Source organism: Nerophis lumbriciformis, linkage group LG12 (assembly GCF_033978685.3).
Source record: "Nerophis lumbriciformis linkage group LG12, RoL_Nlum_v2.1, whole genome shotgun sequence".
Classification (NCBI taxonomy): Eukaryota; Metazoa; Chordata; class Actinopteri; order Syngnathiformes; family Syngnathidae; genus Nerophis; species Nerophis lumbriciformis.
Genome location: NC_084559.2, coordinates 29,100,341 through 29,126,151, shown reverse-complemented (window position 1 = coordinate 29,126,151; position 25,811 = coordinate 29,100,341). Strand labels below are relative to the sequence as shown.

The following is a 25,811-nucleotide window of genomic DNA, read 5'->3' as shown; positions in this document are numbered from 1 at the left end:
TTTATTTATTATTGGTTAGCCTCAGAATAATGTTATTAAAAAGAATAAGAGACTTATTATACTCTTAAAAATGTTGGTCTTACTTAAAAATGCACGCAATTAGTTGTATTCAGTGTTAAAAAATATTATATGGCTCTCACGGAAATACATTTGAAAATATTTTGCTTTCATGGCTCTCAGCCAAAAAGGTTCCCGACCCCTGCACTAGACTATACATTCAAAGATAGCAAACACAGGCTATTTGGCCTGGACAATAAACCAATTGGCCGCGCAGCGCACATGTAAATTCCGGAGCTTGTGGCGGTAAAACAGATTAAGAGCGAATGAGCGATAAAAGAGCATCTTTATGAGAAGTTTGAGATCCCTCCATAGTTGCTACTTTTTATTTGAGACAATGCTAGTATGTCTATTCAATAATCACTAAATTCAACCAAAAAGCAAGGCCGCGTTCTCGTAACCGCAAACGGAGTTACATATTGGCCAATAAAACGAAAGAGGCTGATAAACGCAAAATAATATCAGTTAGTGAAATGTTGTCATTGTTAGGAGAGGAAACATTTGTTTAGGAAAATAATGTGTCCAGCAGCGCTCATTCATACCCGACACATTAAACCACCAGGTCCTGAACTAAACAATATCGAGACGGTCATTTGAAACAGCAACTAAACTACAAAGCTAAACAAAAGAACAATCCCAACACCCACAACACATCTCATCTGCTTGTGGTGTTGTGAACAAAATCATCTATGTAACGTCAATGGGCAAACAGTGGTCGCAACATGACCCTCTCTCTTTTTTTAACAACCTAAAGTTTGTTGCCTCTTTAGTCGTCAAGCTGAGAACAGCAGCAGAGCACACTTCCCCTTTCACAATAATAGTGTGGTGCGCCACACCCAGTCTGACTGCGTTAACAAAATAAAGGTTTTTAAAAAAGTACCTGACACAACTATAATTTACTTAAAACACTTACTGATACATTTACAAACTAAATTCTCCAAAGATGTATTGCTATAGTTATTTAAATGTTGTTTTTATTATTATTTTGCTTGTGGTTTATTTGTTACTAATTTATATCCAGGTTTTTTTCTTTAAAAAAAATATATTTTAAGCTGAGTTTTGGTGGTACAATAAATACTCATGTTTTAAAATTAATGAATAATCGTGTAATTAATCGTGATACCAATATGAATCAAAATAATCCTGATTAGTATTTGTTGCCATAGTCAACAACATTGCTATAATTAGACAACGTAGACATCTAAAGACTCTTCTGCCCAAAATGCCATGATGTATCCATAACTTAAGAAAAAAATTAACAGACAAAAAAAACCTAAACTTCTGTGTCAGAGGGAAAATCACCAAGGGCAGAATACGTCGACTTTTCTGAAGCTCATCAACAAATTGCCTGCTGTTCCTTCCAGGCATCTTGCCTGCGTCAATTGCAGAACATCATGCCCTCAGTTGGTTTTAAAGACACAATGCTTTGTTACATCAGCTGATGAGAGGGTGTTCATGCGCTATTCTTACAAAGCCGTGCCTTTTTTGCACGCTCTCGCCGTTCCTGCAAGTCAGGTTTTTTCTTCTTTGTGCCAAATAATGAACAAAATGTAATTTGATATATACAATGCCCATCCATCCATCCATTTTCAACCGCTTGTCCCGTTCGGGGTCGCGGGGGGTGCTGGAGCCTATCTCATATGCATTAACTTGAAAATGTAGAGCAGGGGTCACCAACGCGGTGCCCGCGGGCAACAGGTAGCCCGTAAGGACCAGATGAGTAGCCCGCTGGCCTGTTCTAAAAATAGCTCAAATAGCAGCACTTACCAGTGAGCTGCCTCTATTTTTTAAATTGTATTTATTTACTAGCAAGCTGGTCTCGCTTTGCTCGACATTTTTAATTCTAAGAGACAAAACTCAAATAGAATTTGAAAATCCAAGAAAATATTTTAAAGACTTGGTCTTCACTAACTGACAAAGAAACAGATAACAGATTTGGTGTCCAGTTCAAAGTGTGACATGATTTATTAAAAAAATTGAGAGTTGACTTTTGTATTTTACATGAGTTATTTGTACAAACATGGTGCAAAGTAATTAATGATTTGTTAAAAAATGTAAGTGGCTAGCTAGTTAAAATGGGATATTGTGATTTCACAAGACTGTCTTAGAAGTGATCATTTGAAAATGTTCAATTTGAAAAATGTGCACTTAGAGAAAATATAAAAATAAAGTGTTGCATATTGATATTTATCTGTTTCTATATATATTTATTGTGAGAAATCATTAAGATGATCAGTGTTTCCACAAAGATAAATATCATGAATTATTAATAACAGAGTTAAAGGTAAATTGAGCAAATTGGCTATTTCTGGCAATTTATTTGCGTGTGTATCAAACTGGTAGCCCTTCGCATTAATCAGTACCCAAGAAGTAGCTCTTGGTTTCAAAAAGGTTGGTGACCCCTGATGTAGAGGGACAAATAAATGACCAGTTGTTGAAAATCCAAATTAAACCGTTTCAAAACTTAGTATCTTAGTAGTACCGTAGTCTAAACATGTAAGGTTTTCTTCATTAAATGATTATTCTGAGTAAAATTTTAATTCAGAAACAGAAAGAATTTGGCGTGTTTGTTAAACAAATAAAACATCATAGCTGGGCTGGTTGACCAGTAACCCACGGAAGCAGATAACAATCATCAACCAACACTCGGGCTGTGGGGGGGGGGGGGGGGAATAAACAATAGATGTTAAATGAAGTACCTTATTTTTCAGACAACATGGCGCACCGAATTATAAGGCGCACTGCTGATGACCTGAATAGACCCTATTCAGGTCTATTTTCATATAAAGGTTCACCTGATTCTAAGGAGCATTAAAGGGGTTATGATTAATTGTTTTCTACATTTATAACATTACTTTGTGGTCTGTATAACATGTAATTGTGGTTATTTGGTCAAAATGTTGCATAGATTATGTTTTACAGACAATCCTCAAGCCGCTTTCTGATAGTCTATTCAGGGTGCGCCATTTTAGGGGTGGTCTTATCTGTGTTGCTCCACTTCGACAACGTCTTCTCCCTGTCATTTTTTGTTGTACAGGCACTGTTTAGTGCTTCCATAGCAAGTCTACTGACAGATATAAGTTAGAACTGTACATTATGCTAGAAATGGCAACAGTGGAGGATGAATGCCTACAGCAAGAGCATAGAAAAGAAGGTGGTTATTGACCACGGCACAGGCTTCAATGGCGAACCAGCGTAAATTTTCGGGACTAATGCAGATCCCAAATACACAACAGCAGGAACTAATAGGTAAAAAAGTTGGTTTTGCATAATAGGTCGAAACAAAACGGCAGATAATATGTCTCCTAATAGGTGACATCTTGGGGCCCTTATACACACACCATAATAATACTTGTATGTTGGAGCTCAGCACGTCTAAGACTACGATAGCCATAATGCTGCGACAATCCATCAAGCGACTTCGTATTTTGATAGCTTTTTGAGTGATGTGTGTAATGTTCTATATTCTCAATGAAACATCAGAGTTTTGGACTTGCTTGCTAGCTAACCTGTACTTGCTTGAGTTATTTATTGAACAGGCGTCAGCCTGCAGGCCACACGTCTCTCTTATGTGACTGCCATTTACTGCTCACACTTACCATTAAACCATGCATCAAATAAAATTGCTTTGAGGTCGGTAAGCACTAGTATTAATCAGTACAATAGGCGCACTGTTGAATTTTGAGAAAATTAAAGGATTTTAACTGTGCCTTATAGTACCAAAAATACGGCGGTAAGAAGACTCAGCAATGTCCTGTTACTTTTGTCTTTTTTTCCAGGCATGTTGTCATTTGTTATCCGATGCAGATCATTTACCTTTTACATTGTATAACTTTTTAGTAAAGTTTTAACGGGAGTGGGTGATTTAGTGAATAGATGTCACTCCTGAATGTTAGTGAGGAGGTAGTAAGCAGGATTACCCCAGACAAACGTTCCTTCTCTTTAAAAAGACAGCATTTCAGTCATCATCATTTCCGCAGTTAATAGTAAATTCTGTCCGCTGCACCATTAACACGAAAGTCATAGGACCCTATGTTGAAAACCGATTGGTAACACAAAGAAAAAACCTAACCCGAACAACCAAACCAGGTCAAACGAATTGTTCGGATTTTTTTTTCATAAATCGGCGGAGAAGAGCTACTCAAAAAAAAACAGTTCTACATCCCTGATTTGGACATGGTCCGGGTTTAAAACGTTAAGATTTTGAGCAGAAAAATGCCATTAAAATGATTTTATACAATCCCAGAACTGGGTTAATAGTAGTAATGGTATATGGTTTGAGATTATTTTGAACATGCATACAATTATAACATGATACATGACATTTTCCAGTTTTTCGTTTCAACCTGTTCTAAGGCAATCGATCAAACAGTAAAGGAAAATTAACTCAATAACTTTGCTATCATAGAGAAATTGCTACGTCTGTCTGTGTTTCTTTTATTCGGCTGCAGCTTTCAAACTGCATAAAAGAGGTCATGTATGGGCAGGTCCGAAAGCGAGAAAAGCGCTGCCTCAATGCCGAATAATGAAACGGATCTGGGGGCACAAACTTTGCCAGGTGGCTGTAGGCTGTAGTCCTCATCTGTAATATCATGTCATGTTAATTATTATTATTATTATTAATAATAATACAGATGCTGAGCACGACTCATCTATTTCAAACGTCTCCAGTTCAACACGCATAAGCTAACTTTGATAACATTAGCAGCTCTGGTGACGCACTTCACGTGACCTACGGTGGCCTGGGATGGACAAACAAGACAACACCACAACCACAAGTCTTTTTCTCTGACATTCCCACAGTAAATGAATAATAGTTCCTTCAGCTGCCTGACACTTTATACTTCTACTGTACCTATTTTAAACAACTTGGAGGGGATGGAACACAATCTATTAAAGGGGAACATTATCACCAGACCTATGTAAGCGTCAATATATACCTTGATGTTGCAGAAAAAAGACCATATATTTTTTTTAACCGATTTCCGAACTCTAAATGGGTGAATTTTGGCGAATTAAACGCCTTTCTATTATTCGCTCTCGGAGCGATGACGTCACAATCCGCCATTTTCTCAAACACATTACAAACACCGAATCAAATCAGCGCTGTTATTTTCCGTTTTTTCGAATGTTTTCCGTACCTTGGAGACATCATGCCTCGTCGGTGTGTTGTCGGAGGGTGTAACAACACGAACAGGGACGGATTCAAGTTGCACCAGTGGCCCAAAGATGCGAAAGTGGCAAGAAATTGGACGATTTGTTCAAAATACGAGGGTGTGGGGAAAGCCGACGAAAATGGTCAGTCGTTTGTTCCGCACACTTTACCGACGAAAGCTATGCTACGACAGAGATGGCAAGAATGTGTGGATATCCTGCGACACTCAAAGCAGATGCATTTCCAACGATAAAGTCAAAGAAATCTGCCGCCAGACCCCATTGAATCTGCCGGAGTGTGTGAGCTATTCAGGGACACAGGACCTCGGTAGCACGGCAAGCAATGGCGGCAGTTTGTTCACGCAGACGAGCGAGCCCCTGGATGTCTTGGCTCACACTGCTTCTACCGTCCCTTATGCCACCGAAGATGATCAAGAGAAGAATATCGACCCTAGCTTCCCTGGCCTGCTGACATCAACTCCAAAACTGGACAGATCAGCTTTCAGGAAAAGAGAGCGGATGAGGGTATGTCTACAGAATATATTAATTGATGAAAACTTTATTCATTACTCGCGGTTTTACGTAAATTATTATACATAAACTGTGTTTACCAATAATTTAGCTTAAAAACATTACAACACTTAAAAACAAACACATACCAATCGTTGGTTAGAAGGCGATCGCCGAATTCGTCCTCGCTTTCTCCCGTGTCACTGTCTGTCGTGTTGTTTTCGTCGGTTTCGCTTGCATACGGTTCAAACCGATATGGCTCAATAGCTTCAGTTTCTTCTTCAATTTCGCTTAAGCCCCTGAAATCCGAGTCTGAATCCGAGCTAATGTCGCTACCTTGCTGTTCTATCCGCCATGTTTGTTTGTATTGGCATCACTATGTGACGTCACAGGAAAATGGACGGGTGTATATAACGATGGTTAAAATCAGGCACTTTGAAGCTTTTTTTAGGGATATTGCGTGATGGGTAAAATTTTGAAAAAAACTTCGAAAAATAAAATAAGCCACTGGGAACTGATTTTTAATGGTTTTAACCCTTCTGAAATTGTGATAATGTTCCCCTTTAAAGATTGTAAATTGACTTAGCTCATTTACGGATGCAAATATAATTCTAAAATGTTTGAGTCAGTCATCCATTTCCAAACACATGCATCATTTGCATTTCTTATTCCATGAAGCCTTTTAACACATTTTTAAATTGTATCCTGATTAAAAACTGTATCATACAGTTTGTGGCTATTATAAGGCATATTTTGAGAGGATATGCATTTTAACAGCATGTTTTAAAGAGATAACATTTAAAAAAATAACTTCTAGGTATCCATCCATCCATCCATTTTCTACCGCTTATTCCCTTCAGGGTCGCTGGAGCCTATCTCAGCTACAATCGGGCGGAAGGCGGGGTACACCCTGGACAAGTCGCTATATTGATTTGATTAACTAATTCTTATTTAAAAGGCTTTGTGGGCGGAATAAAGGCGCTCTTGAAAAATTACATTATACCTTTGCTTTTTCTGTTGTTTTATAATTCAATTTAGAGTTGCTAGGAGACTACAAAACCCATTCAGAAACACTTCCCTTATAAGTTGTACACTGTGACAATACTGCCCAGCCCTAGTTCACACATGCAAAAATTATGATTAATTTCCAAGGTTTGTGCAGATGGTTAAAATGGACTTTGAGGACACCCAAATTATTATAACATATTGTAAATGTAGCCTTTTGCTTATTTATAAGCCAACATAATTGCATGCATGGGTTTAAAAAAACATTAGCAATCCCATGACCTTAACTCCATAAAACAGTCGTATGTTATTAGAGGCAACAGTAAAACTTTCCCAGCTGGAAAAAAAAAGTTCTTAGTCACACAGCCCGTGTCAGCATGTCATGTCATGGGAGCAATCTAATACAGTCAACCTCAAGGTCAAACGATCCAATAGCCACCCTGCAATTTGGACTGTCCTCAAAACAAAGCAAGTAGAGCATTTAAGGAGGGTTGGCAGGTCAATTGTAGTACAGAAACAACATAGACAGAACTTGTCCTAGAACATCACAAATATACGTCGCGTAACCAAAAGAACCAAGGCTAATTCCAACAATGACGTGATCAGCATTTACAAAAGGTCTTCTGAAAAATAAGAAGGTCACACAGTGAATGGGAGTCTCTTGATAATACTTACATACTGTGAGAGGGTGTGTGTATGCTTCAATGTCACACCCATGTTGACAACAAACTGCAATTGTCATCCAAGACATCAGGGTGTGAAAGGATAGCGCGCTGAGTTAATGGATGGGAAGAATGTGCAGAATTGCCAGCAACAATGTGAGACATTGATTTTAGGGTGAGCCTACTTCAAACAAACTGGCTTTTACACCAACATATGAGGTCTGAACCAGACATTAGCTAGGTTCGCCACAAAGAGAACACACAACTGATAGAGAAACGACAGCAATTGAAAACTTGTTTTGTAAAAACAACAAAAGTGCAATTAGCCATGTGCTATTGCTTAGACTGGACTGAACATACTTACTGTAGCTACTGGTTAGCACATGAGCTATAGCCTAAATGTACCGTACTTTCCACACGATACAGCACACCGGTATATTAACCGCACTCACTAAATTTTAGAAAGAAAAAAAAAGTTTTCCATATATTGGACACACCGGACAATAAGCCGCAGATATATATGTTGCGCAGAAAGATTTGGTCAATGTTTAATTACATACATTACATGTTTGCAAACGGTGTCCGTAACACGGCAGTAAAACGGCTGATCAAACAAAACCAAAGCCATCATCATGAACACACTAGCTGCAGAAGCTAGCTCTCCAATCAGCAAAACAGACTCAATAACTCCACGATGACGTCTTGGCGAGTTTACTGAGAAATTTGTGAAACTGAAACAATACCAAAATAATGCTGTTGTAAGTTAATAATGCTAACACAGACACTTGTAAATGTGTTAACATATTAGCTATTGCCAACAACGCTAACATCATTACATTACGATTGCACGTACAAATATGCATGAAAACACTCCCACAGACATCACACATGGGATGGTTTAGTGAGTATAAACAGTTTTAGTTATACTGTAAATCTGACGTTGCTTGGAATGATGAATGAATAATCCATACAAGTGGCAACGCTATGGACTGCTAGAAGATTAAATGGCACTCCGGTTGAAAAAAAAAAAAAAGCGCTACTCGTAAATGGAAGGACACTGCAGAACATGCAGTGAGTGAACTTGTCCAAAAGATGGCGTCATATATTTTTATCCTGACCATCAGCGAAGAAAAATTCAGAAATTAACTACACCGTCCTATAAGCCGCTGTGTTCAAAAATTGGGAAAAAATTAGCGGCTTATAGTCCGAAATTTACACTAAATATTAGGTCTATCAAAAATAACGAGTTAACTCATGTGATTAATCACAAAGAAGTATTGCATTAATCATGAATGCAGTAGTTGCATATTAATATCGCAATTTATGGAGATTGGTATGCTGGCTCGCAAATTTCCCTCTCAATTACACCCAGATTGTACTGTTACCAGGTTTTTAAACAAATAAATGTAGGTCACTCAAGTAAAACAATGTTCCTGTATGACATTCTCATAATAAAACTGCATTTGGGATTTTCACTGGGCTCTCTAAACAAGCTGTAAAGCAGCTGCAGTACATCTGGCTGCTGCTGCTCGAGTCTGGACTAGAACCAGGAAATACATAATAGTCCAGTGCTTAGGTCACTGCACTGGGTTACTGTTGCTCAGATAATAGACTTTAAAACAGCTCTCCTTATGTAAAAGTTTTTTCATGGTCTTATGCCAAAGTACATCCCTGAAATATTAGAACCATATGACCCATCTCGGGCTCTGAGAAACTCAGTGAGTGGTCTCTTGCCGGTGCCCAATAGACAGGACCAAACATGGTGGGGATGTGTTTCACTTTTATGCTCCTAAAAGCTGTAATAGGCTTTCAGAATATCTGAGATAGGCCTCACAATTGGCGATGTTCAAATCCGGCTGAGAACACTCTTATATAAATATGCATAAGACAACTGAAATTATTTTATCTACACTTTTTGATTATAAAATGAAATGTTATTGTTTTTATGATTTTAATTTGAATTATGTTTGTTTTATGATCAATATTTTTGCCTTCTTATATTTTTTCTGTAAAGCTCTTTGAAATGATTTGTGTACTAATTGTGCTCTATAAATAAACTTGCCTTGCCATTTGTGTCAAGATATAGGGGTCTTTATTTTTCTCAAATTTACTGTGATTACGCACCATTAATCCAAATTCAAGTGTGATTAATCCGATTTTTTTAATATCATTTGACAGCACTATTAAATATATGTCATGTGTTTATTTCATGTCATCTCACTGCACAGCTTTTTTGGGTGTATGAACTCAAGTAAACAAATATTGAGGGCACCCATACAACATTGCCAGCTGGCACAAGACATTGTAACGTTGAGAACTTGTTGAATTAGGTCCTGACGTTGAGCAACTCAAATTAAACGTCGGAACAACACACGTTTTAACGCCTTTTATTTAATGTTGGGTTCTGATTGATTTGACAATTGAAATTAGGTCATTTTCCAACCAACAACGTTGTCCCATTTCTAATATAAAGTAGTGTAAAGTTCTTACTTATATCTGTCAGTAAACTCGTCATGAAAGCGCGAAAACATACCGGTGTAGTGAGTTTACATTATTCACCCAAGGAACTTTAGTTATTAGAGTTCCGGTCGGACGTTTTTTTTACAGGACACATTTCCAGTGTGGTTGTTTCCGGACGAGGAGATGCTGCTCCGTTGTTGATTTAAGTCTGAATGTCATTCAAACAGTTAGCTCCATCTTTTGACACTTCTTCCGCTCCCATCCTTGCACGCTACACCGCGACAACAAAGATGACGGGGAGAAGGCACTGCCGAAGGTGAGCCACGTAAATAAGACCGCTCACAAAACGGCGCATCCTGAAGCGACTGTCAGAAAGCGTCTTGAAGATGATCTGTAAAACATAATCTATGCAACATTTTGACCAAAGAACCATGTTATATAGACCACAAGGAAGTGTTTTACATTTAGAAAAAAATAATTATATGACTCCTTTAAAAACCTCTTAAGGCCCAAGCTGTTTGTTTACATGTTTTTTTTTATTTCTCTTTGCTATTTGGGTTTATTGGACCCTAATTAAAATAAAAACTAAGAATCCTCTTTTTATATGATGTACTTAGTCCATAAGTAACAAACGTGTACTTCATGTTTAGTGACATGCTAATTCTTATTCTTACACTTTTTTTTTCCAAATTCCATTGTATGTTATACTCTTCTGACACCACCAGATAGCAGTATAAGTATTCACATAAGGGCCATAAGACCCCAATTCAGTAGAGTACACAATTTTGGAAATAATAGCTAAAAGGTGCTGTCCACGCATGTGGCCAACTAAGCCTTTAGAGGTTTTAATACGCCCAATAATCCGACACCCCTGCATTAAAAAATAGACCATTCATTGGCAGTGCGCCTTATAATCCAGTGCGCCCTATGGTCCGGAAATTACGGTATATTTGCCGGGTCAAATGATTAATTACTTATTATCGGTCGACTTCAAAGTAATGCACTTTCCGGTACAGTTTCTTAAATTTCGATTCGCCAAAAGTTTTATCGATCACAAATACTGCATTTGTTTTCTTTTGTGTTGTTTCTTTAATGAATGAAGTAACGTTTATGACAACCTTTTTCCAAAACACAATACAGAATGTGAGATAACAGGATAATGTATACATGTATCATTTGTTTTCAAAACGGTTACAAAAAGTGGACCCCAAAAATTCACTGTGGAACCCCATTTTTGTGACTTGATGGGGTCCCTGGGACCCCATTTTTAAGATTCCTAGCGCCAACACTGTGGGTTATTGTGACTCTCTGCATTAAAAACCCAAAGGAGAGTCATTTGAAAATGTCACCAATAGATTGTAAACACACAATGTGTTGCTTATCAAAACCAAACAAATAGGTGAGAGAAATAGTATTTTTTTGTTCAATGGAGTTCTGCATTGATGCCATACTTGCCAACCCTCCCGATTTTCCCGGGAGACTCCCGAATTTCAGTGCCCCTCCCAAAAATCTCCTGGGGCAACAATTCTCCCGAATTTCTCCCGATTTCCACCCGGACAACAATATTGGGGGCGTGCCTTTAGCGTCCTCTCTCACCTGAAAAGGAGACTATTATATATGCCTCCGTTATCCATAGGTTTATCTATAACCCATAAAGTAGGCAGGCACGTAGCTATTTTTCAGCGTGTGTTTATTCCAGCCGGCACACAGCATCCGGATTCCCATCATGCATTGCTTCAAAACTACGGCAAGTAGTAATGTCCAAAAACATAACAGCGACGAAGCAGAAGAACGCAGAAGAGACATGGCGACGACATGTAAGAAGAAGAAGTACGCTTGAAAGTTCCGAAATGATTGGAAAAAATAATTTCAGTTCATCCAGGACAGCTCGAAGGGGAAGGGGTATGCTGCCTGCAAATTTTGTAGATCAGACTTCTCCGATAGGGATGACATTCGAAACCGGTTCTCTCGGTTGTTCGATAAGAAAAGAACCGATTCCATGGACTCAAATTCCTTTTTGAGAACCCGTTCCCGTTATTGAGGCCACTATAGTAAAGAAAAAGAGTTGGTTCTTTGTTCGAATCCCTGGGAACGAATGCCGTCCCACAAGAAATGCCCTGTGGAACATCACAAGCAGCAAAAATAATGGACCGGAAAAAACGCCTCAAGGCATGGCTATTCACCTATAGTGATCACAGAGACAGGTTGTTTTTGTGTTACTGTATATATTTGTTTTTCTGAAAAATACCACTTAATATACTTTGGGTAACAACAGTCAATATATATATATTTTTTCTTATAAAATAAAAGTGAGCTTTTGTTAAACCACATATTGTGTTTTTTCCATATACAACAACCTATCTGGATTCGATAAGAGAATCGATAAGGAATCGGTTCGATAAGAGGATTCGATAATGGGCTCGAACTCGATAATTTCTTATCAAACATCATCCCTATATATATATATATATATATATATATATATATATATATATATATGTTGGCCCTGCGATGAGGTGACGACTTGTCCAGGGTGTAACCCCACCTTCCGCCAAATTGTAGCTGATATATATATATATATATATATATATATATATATAAAAGAAATACTTGAAAATATATACACCCAAAACACACACCCCCCACCTCCCGAATTCGGAGGTCTCAAGGTTGGCAAGTATGATTGATGCACCTGACTGATGAGCAATAATATCGGTCCCACCTTCTGCAGCGTTAGGAAAGACCCTTTACACACTGATAATGGCGTTATCACTTACGCTGGCTTATGACGAGCCGTGTTTTCGTGCAGGTCTAGTAAGTTGACCACCGCTTGGCCCAGGAACTTGTCGAGTCCGCCCTGGACTCGGTGCATGACGACGAGGTACAGCGTGCAGCGATCGACGTTGCCCGGGTGGAAGAGAGGCAAGTCGAAGGAAGCCTCCTCCTTCCATATCGGGGCCTTGCTCTTCTCCACCACCGAGGTGGAAAACTTGTCTTTGGCCACCTGGATGATGGCGTAGGCGTCGTTGCTGTCATGTTTGCCCTTGGCGCGGAGGTTCCGAGCCTGGTGCACCGTTACCTGGACACTGGTGGGGAACCACTGCTGGCTGGAGTCGACCAGGGACATCGCCGCGGGACGTTGACCAAATGCGGCTGTGGCAGGGAGGCTCCCGGTAGTGTTGTTCGGTACTGGTGACACTGTGCGAGCCGGAGGTTTAAAGTTACCGAGCGCGGCTTCGGTTCAGGAAGCGCAGGTTGGTGTCGGGTTCTTCCCCCTCCTCCTCGTAGCGATACAAGCTAAACCTCCAGACGACGGAACTAAAGCCTGACAAACAATACAGGTGCGTATTTTAGGACGCTTTCATAAAATGTCGCAACCCGACTTCTTCATTCTGCGTTGCCGAAAGTTAATGGCTTACTTCCGTGTTTGTTTATTGTTCACACTGGGGCACGCCGCATACTGACATTTGATTGGCTGCGGCTGGCTGTCAATATTCCAATCCCCTCGCTGATTGGACAGAAATGGCAGAGGGCGTCAATAGTAGCTAACCGTTAACCAACGAGATGAAGCACTGATTCAGTTTATAGATGAGTCATGTGGGGAGAAGAAACGCACACGTCAGTGGATTCACACGTAAGATTGATTAAAGACGACGCGACCTACTTTTTAATTTTTTTTAATTTTTACACTGATCTTTTTTCAAAAAATGAAATAATAGGATATCACATTGATTCCTAGTACAAAGTAGGACAACAATAAAGCCTACGCGTTTTATTATCTAACATCCCGTCCATTTGTATATCCATACATTCATCCATTTCCTACCGCTTGTCCCTTTTTTGGGGTCGCTGGAGCCTATCTCAGCTACATCTGGGCGGAAGGCGGGGTACGCCCTGGACAAGTCGCCATCTCATCACAGGGCCAACACAGACAACATTCACACTCATTAAAATATTGAATTCCTGTGTTTTGTCCTATTATAATTGGGATCAAAAACTGAATCATTCAATTATATTAAAAATATGTGAAGTATCAGTATCAGCATTGATATGACCAACAGGGGCGCCGCTAGGGATTTTGGGCCCCATGAAAAGAATCTTTTCGGCGCCCCTGATGACCAATAATGCCCCTCTAACTATTTGGTATTAGATCGATACTCAAATTTGCAGTATCGCCCAAAACTCATGTAAAGCATCCCAACAACAGAAACATAAGTGCTCAATACATTTTAAAATATGTGTAGATAGAAACATGTTACAACAGGAAGTAGCCAGATATTAACAGCAAATTAACAAGTATCCATCCATCCATCCATCCATCCATCTTCTAGTGGTTAGAGTGTCCGCCCTGAGATCAGGTAGGTTGTGAGTTCAAACCCCGGCCGAGTCATACCAAAGATTATAAAAATGGGACTCATTACCTCCCTGCTTGGCACTCAGCACCAAGGGTTGGAATTGGGGGTTAAATCACCAAAAACTATTCCCGGGCGCGGCCACCGGTGCTGCCCACTGCTCCCCTCACCTCCCAGGGGGTGATCAAGGGTGATGGGTCAAATGCAGAGAATAATAACCATGACAGTTTGAGAGTGACTGATGTAGTAAAGTTGTTGCATATGCTATTAACATTGCCCAGCTGGCACAATACATTAAATCAGGTGGGTCACACGTACGGCCCGAGGGCCGGATCAGGCCCGCGGACAGGTTTTATCCGGCCCGCGGGATGAGTTTGCTAAGTATAAAAATGTACCTGAAAGTTTGGAATGAAAGAAACATCTGTTGTAAATGTATGCACTGGATGTCACAATAGTAATTCTTTGTATCTTTGTAGATGATGCTACATATGTACAAAATAAACCACATGATGTTAGTGCACCAGTCGAAAAAAATGAGCAAACTACATAAATAACATCCTGTAATTTGATTTTGATATAATGTTTTTATCTTGATAGATTTAAAATTAACACCAATGAGTTGACTGGTGAACATTATCACATATTTTTTTCAGAAAATATAAATAGCGACAAATAAAGTATATATACTATTAACCACAACAGGTAATTGTAAAAAAAAAAAAACAACATAATGATTTGTCAATTTCAGAATGTGCTTGTTCTATTTTTAAACAAAGAAAACAATCTGAAGTTGCCTTTATTTTTAAGTTATCGTGCCGTGATTTTACCAGTCCGGCCCACTTGGGAGTAGATTTTTCTCCATGTGGCCCCCGATCTAAAATGAGTTTGACACCCCTGCATTAAAACAACATTGAGAACTTGTTGAATTAGGTCATGAAGTTGAGCAACTGAAACCTAATGTTGGAACAACATGCTTTTTGAAGACGCATAATCCAGTGTTTCTCAACCTTTTTTGAGGCAAGGCACATTTTTTGCGTCGAAAAAATCTGGAGGCACACCACCAGCAGAAATCATTAACTCAGTTGACAGTAAAAAGTCGTCGTCGCAATTGTTGGATATGACTTTAAAGCATAACCAAGCATGCATCACTATAGCTCTTGTCTCAAAATAGGTGTACTGTCACCACCTGTCACATCACGCCCTGACTTATTTTGAATTTTTTGCTGTTTTACTGTGTAGTGTTTTAGTTCTTGTCTTCGGTTCCTATTTTGGTGTATTTTTCTCTTTTTTTGGTATTTTCCTGTAGCAGTTTCATGTCTTCCTTTGAGCGATATTTCCCACATCTACTTTGTTTTAGCAATCAAGAATATTTCTGTTGTTTTTATCCTTCTTTGTGGGGACATTGTTGATCGTCATGTCATGTTCGGATGTACATTGGGGACGCCGTCCTTGCTCCACAGTAAGTCTTTGCTGTCGTCCAGCGTTCTGTTTTTGTTTACTTTGTAGCCAGTTCAGTTTTAGTTTCATTCTGCATAGCCTTCCCTAAGCTTCAATGCCTTTTCTTAGGGGCACTCACCTTTTGTTTATTTTTGGTTTAAGCATAAGATACCTTTTTACCTGCCTCCCGCTGTTTCCGACATTTACAACGCAATTAGCTACCGGCTGCCACCTACTGATATGGAAGAGTATTACACAGTTACTCTGCCGATCTCTAGACAGCACCGACACTCAATAACAACACATAATTTGCAGACTATAATTGCTGGTTTGCAAAAACTTTTTTTATCCCGAATAGGTGAAATTACATAATCTCCCACGGCACACCAGACTGTATCTCACGGCACTCTAGTGTGCCATGGCACAGTGGTTGAAAAACACTGGTATAATCAATGTTGGGTTCTGATGTTGATTTGACCATTGAATTTTGGTAATTTTCCAACACAAATACAACGTTGAAACAACATGCTTTTTTGACAATGTTTATGCAATGTCAGGTTGTGACCTTGATTTGACCTTTGAAAATTGGTCATTTCCCAACTAACAATGTGGATCCAACGTTAGACATCAACGTTGTCTCAATTTACTGGTTTCAAAATCAGTTTTAAAGAACATGTACAATCAACGTTGTATCAATGTCTTGTGCCCGCTGGGTGCCTCTTGTTATCTCTTATTAAGATATGCCTATTATTATTATTATTGTTATAAAATCTCAATATTAACCCTTAGGGGACAAAGGCTGACTTTTTTGTCTTGGCCATATTCTTTAGTTTTCTACTCTATTTTATGTGATTTTTAAGATAATGATTAATGTAAAATGTTTCAATATCCAATTCTTTTCAGGTGCACAATACCCTGTATTCAACAATACCTCAAAGTCTTCAAAAACTTAAGGGCTTCCGTGTCTTGTTTGGCTTTAAAGATAATTACAAGTTAATGTCCTCGAAGGGTTACAATAATAGAAAAAATTTAAAGATAGTGATTGCTGCTTAAATAAAAAAGTCAGTATGTTTGTAAATATTCATGTCGTATAGTGTAAACATCCATCCATCCATGCATCCATTTTCTACCGCTTGTCCCTTATTATGCAGCCAATAGATCTAAACTTTTACTTGGATCAGAAATGCAGTTAATAACCAAAAGTAAATATAATCCGAAATATACAGTGCATCAGTTTTCACATTGTCGTTATGGGGTATTGTACGTAGAATTTTGAGGACAAAACTTTTATTTTTTCCATTTTGGAATAAGGCTGTAACATAAGATGTGGAAAAAGTGAAACGCTGTGAACACTTTCCAGATGCACTGTATTCAGATGTATTCCTTTTACTGTACTATCGTTTTAATGGCCTTGCACATATTAGCTCTTTGAGTACTTGCATATTTCAGTTAATTGGTATTATTTATTGTTTACATTGTAAAAAGAGAGCACGGTCTAACAAGTCAAATTCCTTGTGTGACCCCGAACGGGACAAGCAGTAGAAAATGGATGAATGGATGGATTCTGATTACCCTGTAAGCAATATTTCACTTGTTTTGTTGGCAAACTATTTTGCTTATTCTATGAAATACACCATCCATCCATCCATTTTCTACCGCTTATTCCCTTCGGGGTCGCGGGGGGCGCTGGAGCCTATCTCAGCTACATTGCCAAAAATATTTAGCCACCCATCCAAATGATCAGAATCAGGTGTGCTAATCACTTGGCCCGGCCACAGGTGTATAAAGTCAAGCACTTAGGCATGGAGACTGTTTCTACAAACATTTGTGAAAGAATGGGCCGCTCTCAGTGATTTCCAGCGTGGAACTGTCATAGGATGCCACCTGTGCAACAAATCCAGTCGTGAAATTTCCTCGATCCTAAATATTCCAAAGTCAACTGTCGGCTTTATTATTAGAAAATGGAAGAGTTTGGGAACAACAGCAACTCAGCCACCTAGTGGTAGGCCCCGTAAACTGACAGATAGGGGTCAGCGGATGCTCAAGCGCATAGTGCAAAGACTTTCTGCACAGTCAGTTGCTACAGAGCTCCAAACTTCATGTGACCTTACAATTAGCCCACGTACAGTACGCAGAGAGCTTCATGGCATCTAAGCCATACATCACCAAGTCCAATGCAAAGTGTTGGATGCAGTGGTGTAAAGCATGTGGCCACTGGACTCTAGAGCAGTGGAGACGCGTTCTGTGGAGTGATGGGCGAGTCTGGGTTTGGAGGTTGCCAGGAGAACGCTTAATTTCGGACTGCATTGTGCTGAGTGTGAAATTTGGTGGAGGAGGAATTATGGTGTGGGGTTGTTTTTCAGAAGTTGGGCTTGGCCCCTTACTTCCAGTGAAAGGAACTTTAAATGCTCCAGGATACCAAAACATTTTGGTCAATTCCATGCTCCCAACCTTGTGGGAACAGTTTGGAGCGAGCCCCTCCCTCTTCCAACATGACTGTGCACCAGTGCACAAAGCAAGGTCCATAAAGACATGGATGACAGAGTCTGGTAAGGATGAACTTGACTGACCTGCACAGAGTCCTGACCTGAACCCGATACAACACCTTTGTGATGAAGTAGAATGGAGACTGAGAGCCAGGCCTTCTCCACCAACATCAGTGAGTGACCACACCAATGCGATTTTGGAAGAATGGTGGAACATTCCTATAAACACACTTCGCAACCTTGTGAACAGCCTTCCCAGAAGAGTTTAAGCTGTAATAGCTGCAAAAGCTGGACTGACATCATGTTGAACCCTATGGGTTAGGAATGGGATGGCACTACAAGTTCATATGTGAGTCAAAGCAGGTGGCCAAATACTTTTGGCAATTTAGTGTATATCCCAAATCTCAGTATCCAATGATAAAATTGCCAGTTAATAAAATAGGACTCTTTGATTTTTTATATTTTAGCTTCCATCGCTGGATGAAAATCTGCGATCCTCTCTTCAATCAAGTAAAGTGTCCATATTTGGATCTGGCACACATGCTATATCATTCTGTGTATTTCACAAAGACATCCTTCAAAACAATGAGAACGGGCGATTATAATACGATCCATAACGGAAGCCCAAGTTCCTGTTAATGCAACTTCCTTAGTAGAACATGCAACAGACATATTGACTTATGCAGGTCAGATGCTGCTGGAACTGATACAACTGAAAAAGAGAACTGACAAATCTGAAGAAAAAAAAAATGCTACTATATATACTTAATAATATATACTTATTTTAAGTGTTTTCAGAAGTATGTAATATTTGGTGATGAGTAGATTTGTGTTGACATTATTCCTTTATCTGAATGTATGCTTTTCCAAACTGGTGCGGCTAATCCAATCCCGTCCAGAAGGGGGCAGTCAAACATGCAATTCAAGCGTTCCCCTGTCTATTGACTGTAATAATGTTTTTAATTGTGGAAATGTAAATGTTTGATATTTGCCCTGATTTTATTTTATTTTTTTAATGATTTAATTTGATACGAGAAACCATGTCTCAGTGCTGAAGGGATTACATACAAACAGAATATATCATTTGCATCGTGTATTCAAAGGCCCCACATAGCTGTTTTAATTGACATTATGTACAGCCAAAATCCACACGCACGTACACACACAGACACACACACACACACGCACACAAAATGCTCATGCAAAAAATACTTACAGCAAACATATCAAAGTAATTGCATAACGCTGTACTATAGAAATGAACAGTCTTCCGAAATGCATAGAAACAATCTCTCGTTAAACATCTCAAATCACAAATCAATATTTGCATAATCTTGAAATACTGTCATCTGAATAAAATAAACACCTATCTTTTTTAAAAAAAAAACCCTATTCGACTGATTTTCTTTTTACAATTTCACATCAAGTTCTCTACCACTGAAACAAAAGTACCAGTGTGGCTTTCTGGAATCTTTAATTGTTTATAAATTATAATAAGCGGTAGAAATATCTGACTTAATCGTCTCATTTAAAGGGGTCATATTATGATTTTTTTTTTCTACATTTAAAGCACTTCCTTGTGGTCTACATAACACGTGATGGTGGTGCTTTGGTAAAAATGTTGCATAGATTTTTTTTAGATCAGTGATTCTCAAAATGTTGCACAGGCTCTATAATTAAATTGTTGCAGTGTTTTATTTAAAAAAATTTTTTTAATGTAATTTTGTTTTATTTTACAAACACAGTGTTACTGTTCAAATCTTAAATATACTTGTTAAATAAAACCTCTGCCTACAATACTGTGTTTTAATGTTGGTCTTCATGGTTGTGCTTGGAGAGCCAAGTTTTTTTCTGAGGCGGTACTTGGTGAAATAAGTTTGAGAACCACTGTTTTAGACCATCAATAAGTCACTTTCTGACTCTCTTCAGAATGCACCCTTTTGTAAGAGTCTTTTTTTACGTGCCAAAGTAGTTTTTAGCCCTTCCATACATATCAAGTCTACGGACAGTTATAAGTTAGAACTACACGCTATTTTTTTTAATTGGAAATGGCAACAACGGAGGATTTTAGCATGCATGTTCATGTACGAGCCAGTCTGCCCCACAACGAGAGGATAGAGAATAATAATCCACACCATATATGTAACCTAGGCAAAATTTGTCATAATTATCTTTCCAAACTGCTCGTTTGGAAAGAGGCAAACGTGTTTTATTACAATATTCACCACTCATCCATGGTTTGGATTACAATTTTACAGAAATATGGAGATCCCAAAAACACAATAAACCGGTACCGGTATCCGTCCATCCCTTAGGGGTGATGGACGGATGGGCAGTGCCTGAAGAGCTGCAGCCTGCCACCGTGACCCCACTCCTTCCCCTCTGTTGCTATTTATCTCGAGATGTATGTTGTAATGTGTATATGTGCTTTGCTATGGAGGTTTTTTCCCACTCCAGACTGGGCTCCTAAGATCTAGATTGTATTTTTTTAACTCATCCTTCCCCAGCGTTGACCTATATCCCATCTTTTACGGGCCGCCTTGTGGCGACCCATCAGCGTTCCTGTTCTGTAACCTTGTACACTGTTTGTTTGTCTAATCTTGAACGGGTTTGTGCTGAAAACAAAGTTTTGTTGTACTTGCGCAATGACAATAAAGACCTACCTACCAATAAGTAAAAAAAGTAGGTTTTGCATTATATGACCCCTTTAAAAGACTGTAAAATAGAACACATTCACAACTGAAGTCTATGTACAAGTTACACTGTGGTTTCGCTCTTCCATAAACTGTTCTTCACTCCGACAGAACTTTGGGACTGATCTGTGCCGCTAACTTCAATTTCTAGCTCGAGAATGGAGTTTTTCAAGGTGCCGTTTGAGGCCGCCGCCGCCGCCGCCCCCGGCACAGTCGTGGTGACGCTGTTCAAAGGGTAGGAGCAGCGCTTGGCATCCCGCTCTGCGGCGGCTGCGAGTTTCAGATTGTCCCTGCTGATGCATCGTCTCTGGGCTCCGTTCATGGCTGCCCTGCTGGCCGCGGAGGGAAGAAGAGGGTATGGTTTGCGGCTGCCACTGCTCCCCCCGTCGCTGCCTTCTGACGGGCTGGTGGCCACGGACTCACCTGCACGCTTTCCGTTCGTCAGCGGGCCTGCGTGGCTCTCTGGGAGGCTGTGATGGATGCTCCCGTTCTCACTGGTGGCTTGTTTATGAACCGCATGTGATGAGCTGAGGTGCTCCAAGCCTGGAGGACCCAAAGCTCCGAGGCTTCCCCCACCTCCCGCCGTCCTTAGAGCTTTGAGGCGATAGTGACCTCTGCCTTCACCTCGATGGTGATGCTGGCTACTGCCTTGCTTAGTCCTACTATTTACTTTCCTTCTCTGAGGATGTACTGCAGAGTTAGTGCTGGGAAGAGTACTATTTGTCGGCTTGGTGACATTGTCGGTGCTGGGGCCGTTGTTGTTCGCGGCAGCGGCCCACGACGTGTTGCTCGGCGTGTCTTGCGCCACCTGCAGCAGGTTAGTGAGCTTGCAGGGCCCAGGTCCGACACTGCTGATACCACTGGGTGTGGATGACGACCTGGCAGACGAAGAGTTGTGCGAGTCACCAGGTGGGTGGCAGCTGATGAGCAGTTGCGACCCCTGCTCAGAGGTTTGCACTCCGGTTCCTGTGGTGCAGGTGTGGGCGTAGGTAGACACAGGATGGGAGTGGCCGTGACCCGGGCAGCAGGGCAGCCACGAAGCTTGCACATCCACACGTCGGAAGCAGTGGTGCACCACCAAGAACACCCCCAGGGCTATGGCGACCATTCCGTAGAGCGAACTAAACAACAAGCTGGTGTGCCCGGTCAGCCACACCGCCATGGCCCCGCAGCACCACAGGGTCAAAAACAGGAAGTGGGTGGCCACCAGTACTATGAACTGTGTCTTCAGTGGGTACTGGTCCTCCAGAGCCACATTAGTGTTTACAGGACCCAGAACGGAGTCCGTAGAGCGGAGGCTGATGCTTCCTGCCAGTGCGGGCTGACTCTCAGTCACAGGAGAGGGCAGAGTGGTTCCGGTGCATTCTTTGGTTGCACGGCGCCTTAGGCAGAACACAGTGCACAGGAAGTAGATCCAGGTCACCAACACCACTAGGCTCGCCGGGACAAAGAAAGCCCCCAGGCTGGGGCGCCACACCAGCCAGCAGCTGCAAGAGTAGCAGTAAAAATTGACGAAGGGTAGCAGCAGAACAAGAACATCATTCACAGAATTAGCCACTTTGGCACTAAACATAACAACTTCAGGTCAAGGGGTCGAAGGACCAAAAAGACAAGGACTCACTAAGGGCTGTTGTCTCCGTAGTTGCTGACATTGACAGCTGCCGTGATCCCACAAATAATAAGAGGGACTCCACCAGCTATTAAATAGAACCTTGAATGAGAGTAAAAAAACACATCTTATACATGCAAGCCTGGGTCATGTCTCTGGAATATGAATAGAGCCGTGTGATCCTGGGCAAAGGTCAGCACGGGCAATCATTTATTGCGGAGCGGTGCCTTATAGCGGCAACAAAGGCGGACTGGAGGAGAAGCACTGTGCATGATCTTTGCTCCGGGATCACAGGGGCAAGACGAGGCCAGGGGGAGGCGAAACAGAAGGAATTATTTGGGAACACTGAATCTCCCATTTAGATTTACAGCAAGCCCTCACTACCCGGTTTTACTGGATTCATACATTCTTCCCGCCTGCTTCATCTCGGTTTATGGCTTTTTGTGTCTTATACAGAAAGCCTTCAAGGTTTCACAAAAACAGAGGGACTTTGGTTGTCGGGTACAATGACTCATTTCATGGTGGGCGTTATGGGTGGTCGAGCACAAGGACATCTGCATCTGTCCAAATCTTAAAGGGGAACATTATCACAATTTCAGAAGGGTTAAAACCATTAAAAATCAGTTCCCAGTGGCTTATTTTATTTTTTGAAGTTTTTTTCAAAATTTTACCCATCACGCAATATCCCTAAAAAAAGCTTCAAAGTGCCTGATTTTAACCATCGTTATATACACCCGTCCATTTTCCTGTGACGTCACATAGTGATGCCAATAAAAACAAACATGGCGCATAGAACAGCAAGATATAGCGACATTAGCTCGGATTCAGACTCGGATTTCAGCGGCTTAAGCGATTCAACAGATTACGCATGTATTGAAACGGATGGTTGTAGTGTGTAGGCAGATAGCGAAAACGAAATTGAAGAAGAAAGTGAAGCTATTGAGCCATATCGGTTTGAACCGTATGCAAGTGAAACCGACGGACACGACGGCCAGCGACACGGGAGAAAGCGAGGACGAATTCGGCGATCGCCTTCTAACCAACGATTGGTATGTGTTTGTTTGGCATTAAAGGAAACTAACAACTATGAACTAGGTTTACAGCATATGAAATACATTTGGCAACAACATGCACTTTGAGAGTGCAGACAGCCCAATTTTCATCAATTAATATATTCTGTAGACATACCCTCATCCGCTATCTTTTCCTGAAAGCTGATCTGTCCAGTTTTGGAGTTGATGTCAGCAGGCCAGGGAAGCTAGGGTCGATATTCTTCTCTTGATCATCTTCGGTGGCATAAGGGACGGTGTGAGCCAAGACATCCAGGGGGTTTAGCTCGCTCGTCTGCGGGAACAAACTGCCGCCATTGCTTGCCGTGCTACCGAGGTCCTTTGTCCCTGAATTGCTCACACACTCCGGCAGATTCAATGGGGGTCTGGCGGCAGATTTCTTTGACTTCATCGTTGGAAATGCATCTGCTTTGAGTGTCGCAGGATATCCACACATTCTTGCCATCTCTGTCGTAGCATAGCTTTCGTCGGTAAAGTGTGCGGAACAAACGTCCAATTTCTTGCCACTTTCGCATCTTTGGGCCACTGGTGCAACTTGAATCCGTCCCTGTTCGTGTTGTTACACCCTCCGACAACACACCGACGAGGCATGATGTCTCCAAGGTACGGAAAACAGTCGCAAAAACGTAAAATAACAGCTGATTTGACTCGGTGTTTGTAATGTGTTTGAGAAAATGGTGGATTGCTTCCCGATTCCATCGCTCTGGCGTTTAATTCGCCAAAATTCACCCATTTAGAGTTCGGAAATCGGTTAAAAAAAAAAAAAGGTCTTTTTTCTGCAACATCAAGGTATATATTGACGCTTACATATGCCTGGTGATAATGTTCCCCTTTAAACCATATTGACTGCTCGCAACACTCTTATGGTACGAGAGGAGGCTGAAGGTGTTCTTGCTCTGACCTGAGCATAGGTCGCTGAGTAGGTGGAACAGAGGAATCCCCTTCCTGTTGCCGCGGCATTCTCCACATAGCTTCTTTGTAGATGACCCTGGCACTGACCCCGATCCACAGCAAAGTCGACAGCGAGGAATAGTGCAAGGCGATGCCCACCTGTTGCACATTGCTCACATGTCAAGCCTACTGCACTCATAACAGGATGGAATAACAAGCATGGACTTACAGCTTGACAAACAATCGGGTAGCTGGTCAAGCTTATGCCTCCTGCGTAGATGGCTGTTGTCATGGCGATGTGAAAGCAGGTGTTCAGTAACGTGTGCCAGCTTTTTCTTGAAATGTGAATGGAACTGTTGAGGAGAAAACAGACATGAGTGTTTGGCCTATGTGTGTGTATGTAACTTTGTATGACATACCTGTGGTGTAGTATGTGTGTGATGATGATGGTAAAGAGGCAAAGGAGGAGTATTGCAGTACAGGCATACACCACAGGGTGGAGCACACTGACAGAAACAGGTCTAGAGTTGGGGAAATTTGGCACCTCCTGGACAAGAAAAAAAACAACATAAATTACAGTACGACTTAATCCACTGGGGAGGGTCAAAGTGTGATTTCATACGTGCAGCACAGCATAGTTGCCAAGCAGAGAACAACGCATGGTGGAGGTGCTGCTGTCACTGTGTACCAGCTGGCATCCCTCTTGGCTCCAGCCTCCATGTTTGTCCAGCGTCTTCTGGCTCCACTGGGCCGCCACTGCATCGCTCCCCGGGGACAAGTGGCGCACTGACACCCAGATAGGCTCCGAGTGGTTCCACATTCTGCAGCCATCTATATTATTAAAAGAAGAAGAAGAAATGTAAGAAGGTAAACCAGCTCTCACTATAATGCAGCATATTAGCCTACAACAGTGTTTTTCAACCTTTTTTGAGGCAAGGCACATTTTTTGCGTTGAAAAAATCCGGAGGTACACCACCAGCAGAAATCAGTAAAAAACGAAACTCAGTTGACAGTAAAAAGTCGTCGTCGCAATTGTTGGATACGACTTTAAACCATAACCAAGCATGCATCACTATAGCTCTTGTCTCAAAGTAGGTGTACTGTCACGACCTGTCACATCACGCCGTGACTTATTTTGAGGTTCTTTGCTGTTTTCCCATGTGTAGTGTTTTAGTTCTTGTCTTGCGCTCCTATTTTGGTGGCTTTTTCTCTTTTTTTGGTATTTTCTTGAAGCAGTTTCATGTCTTCCTTTGAGCGATATTTCCCGCATCTACTTTGTTTTTGCAATCAAGAATATTTTAGTTGTTTTTATCCTTCTTTGTGGGGACATTGTTGATAGTCATGTCATGTTCGGATGTACATTGTGAACGCCATCTTTGCTCCACAGTAAGTCTTTGCTGTCGTCCAGCATTCTGTTTTTGTTGA

The 25,811-nt window shown here is 40.9% G+C and overlaps 2 protein-coding genes across 4 annotated transcripts in view; both read right to left on the bottom strand.

Annotated features, from left to right (window-relative positions):
* Window positions 1–13,275, bottom strand: part of rab11fip1a (RAB11 family interacting protein 1 (class I) a) — a 37,255-nt gene extending 23,980 nt beyond the window's left edge. The window contains exon 1 of one of the 3 annotated variants that reach the window (XM_061986261.1): window positions 12,626–13,275. In XM_061986261.1, the coding sequence (XP_061842245.1) occupies window positions 12,626–12,975 (350 nt within the window). In that variant the 5' untranslated portion in view covers window positions 12,976–13,275. The remainder of the gene's footprint in view (window positions 1–12,625) is intronic. The other 2 variants (XM_061986263.1, XM_061986264.1) reach the window with 2 other exon arrangements.
* Window positions 13,276–19,215: 5,940 nt separating this feature from the next.
* adgra2 (adhesion G protein-coupled receptor A2) overlaps window positions 19,216–25,811 on the bottom strand; it is a 143,458-nt gene continuing 136,862 nt past the window's right edge. The window contains exons 14-19 of the mRNA XM_061986259.1: window positions 25,009–25,217; window positions 24,806–24,933; window positions 24,616–24,739; window positions 24,397–24,545; window positions 22,438–22,527; window positions 19,216–22,303 (exon numbers count right to left, since the gene is read on the bottom strand). Of these exons, the coding sequence (XP_061842243.1) occupies window positions 20,881–22,303; window positions 22,438–22,527; window positions 24,397–24,545; window positions 24,616–24,739; window positions 24,806–24,933; window positions 25,009–25,217 (2,123 nt within the window). The 3' untranslated portion in view covers window positions 19,216–20,880. The remainder of the gene's footprint in view (window positions 22,304–22,437; window positions 22,528–24,396; window positions 24,546–24,615; window positions 24,740–24,805; window positions 24,934–25,008; window positions 25,218–25,811) is intronic.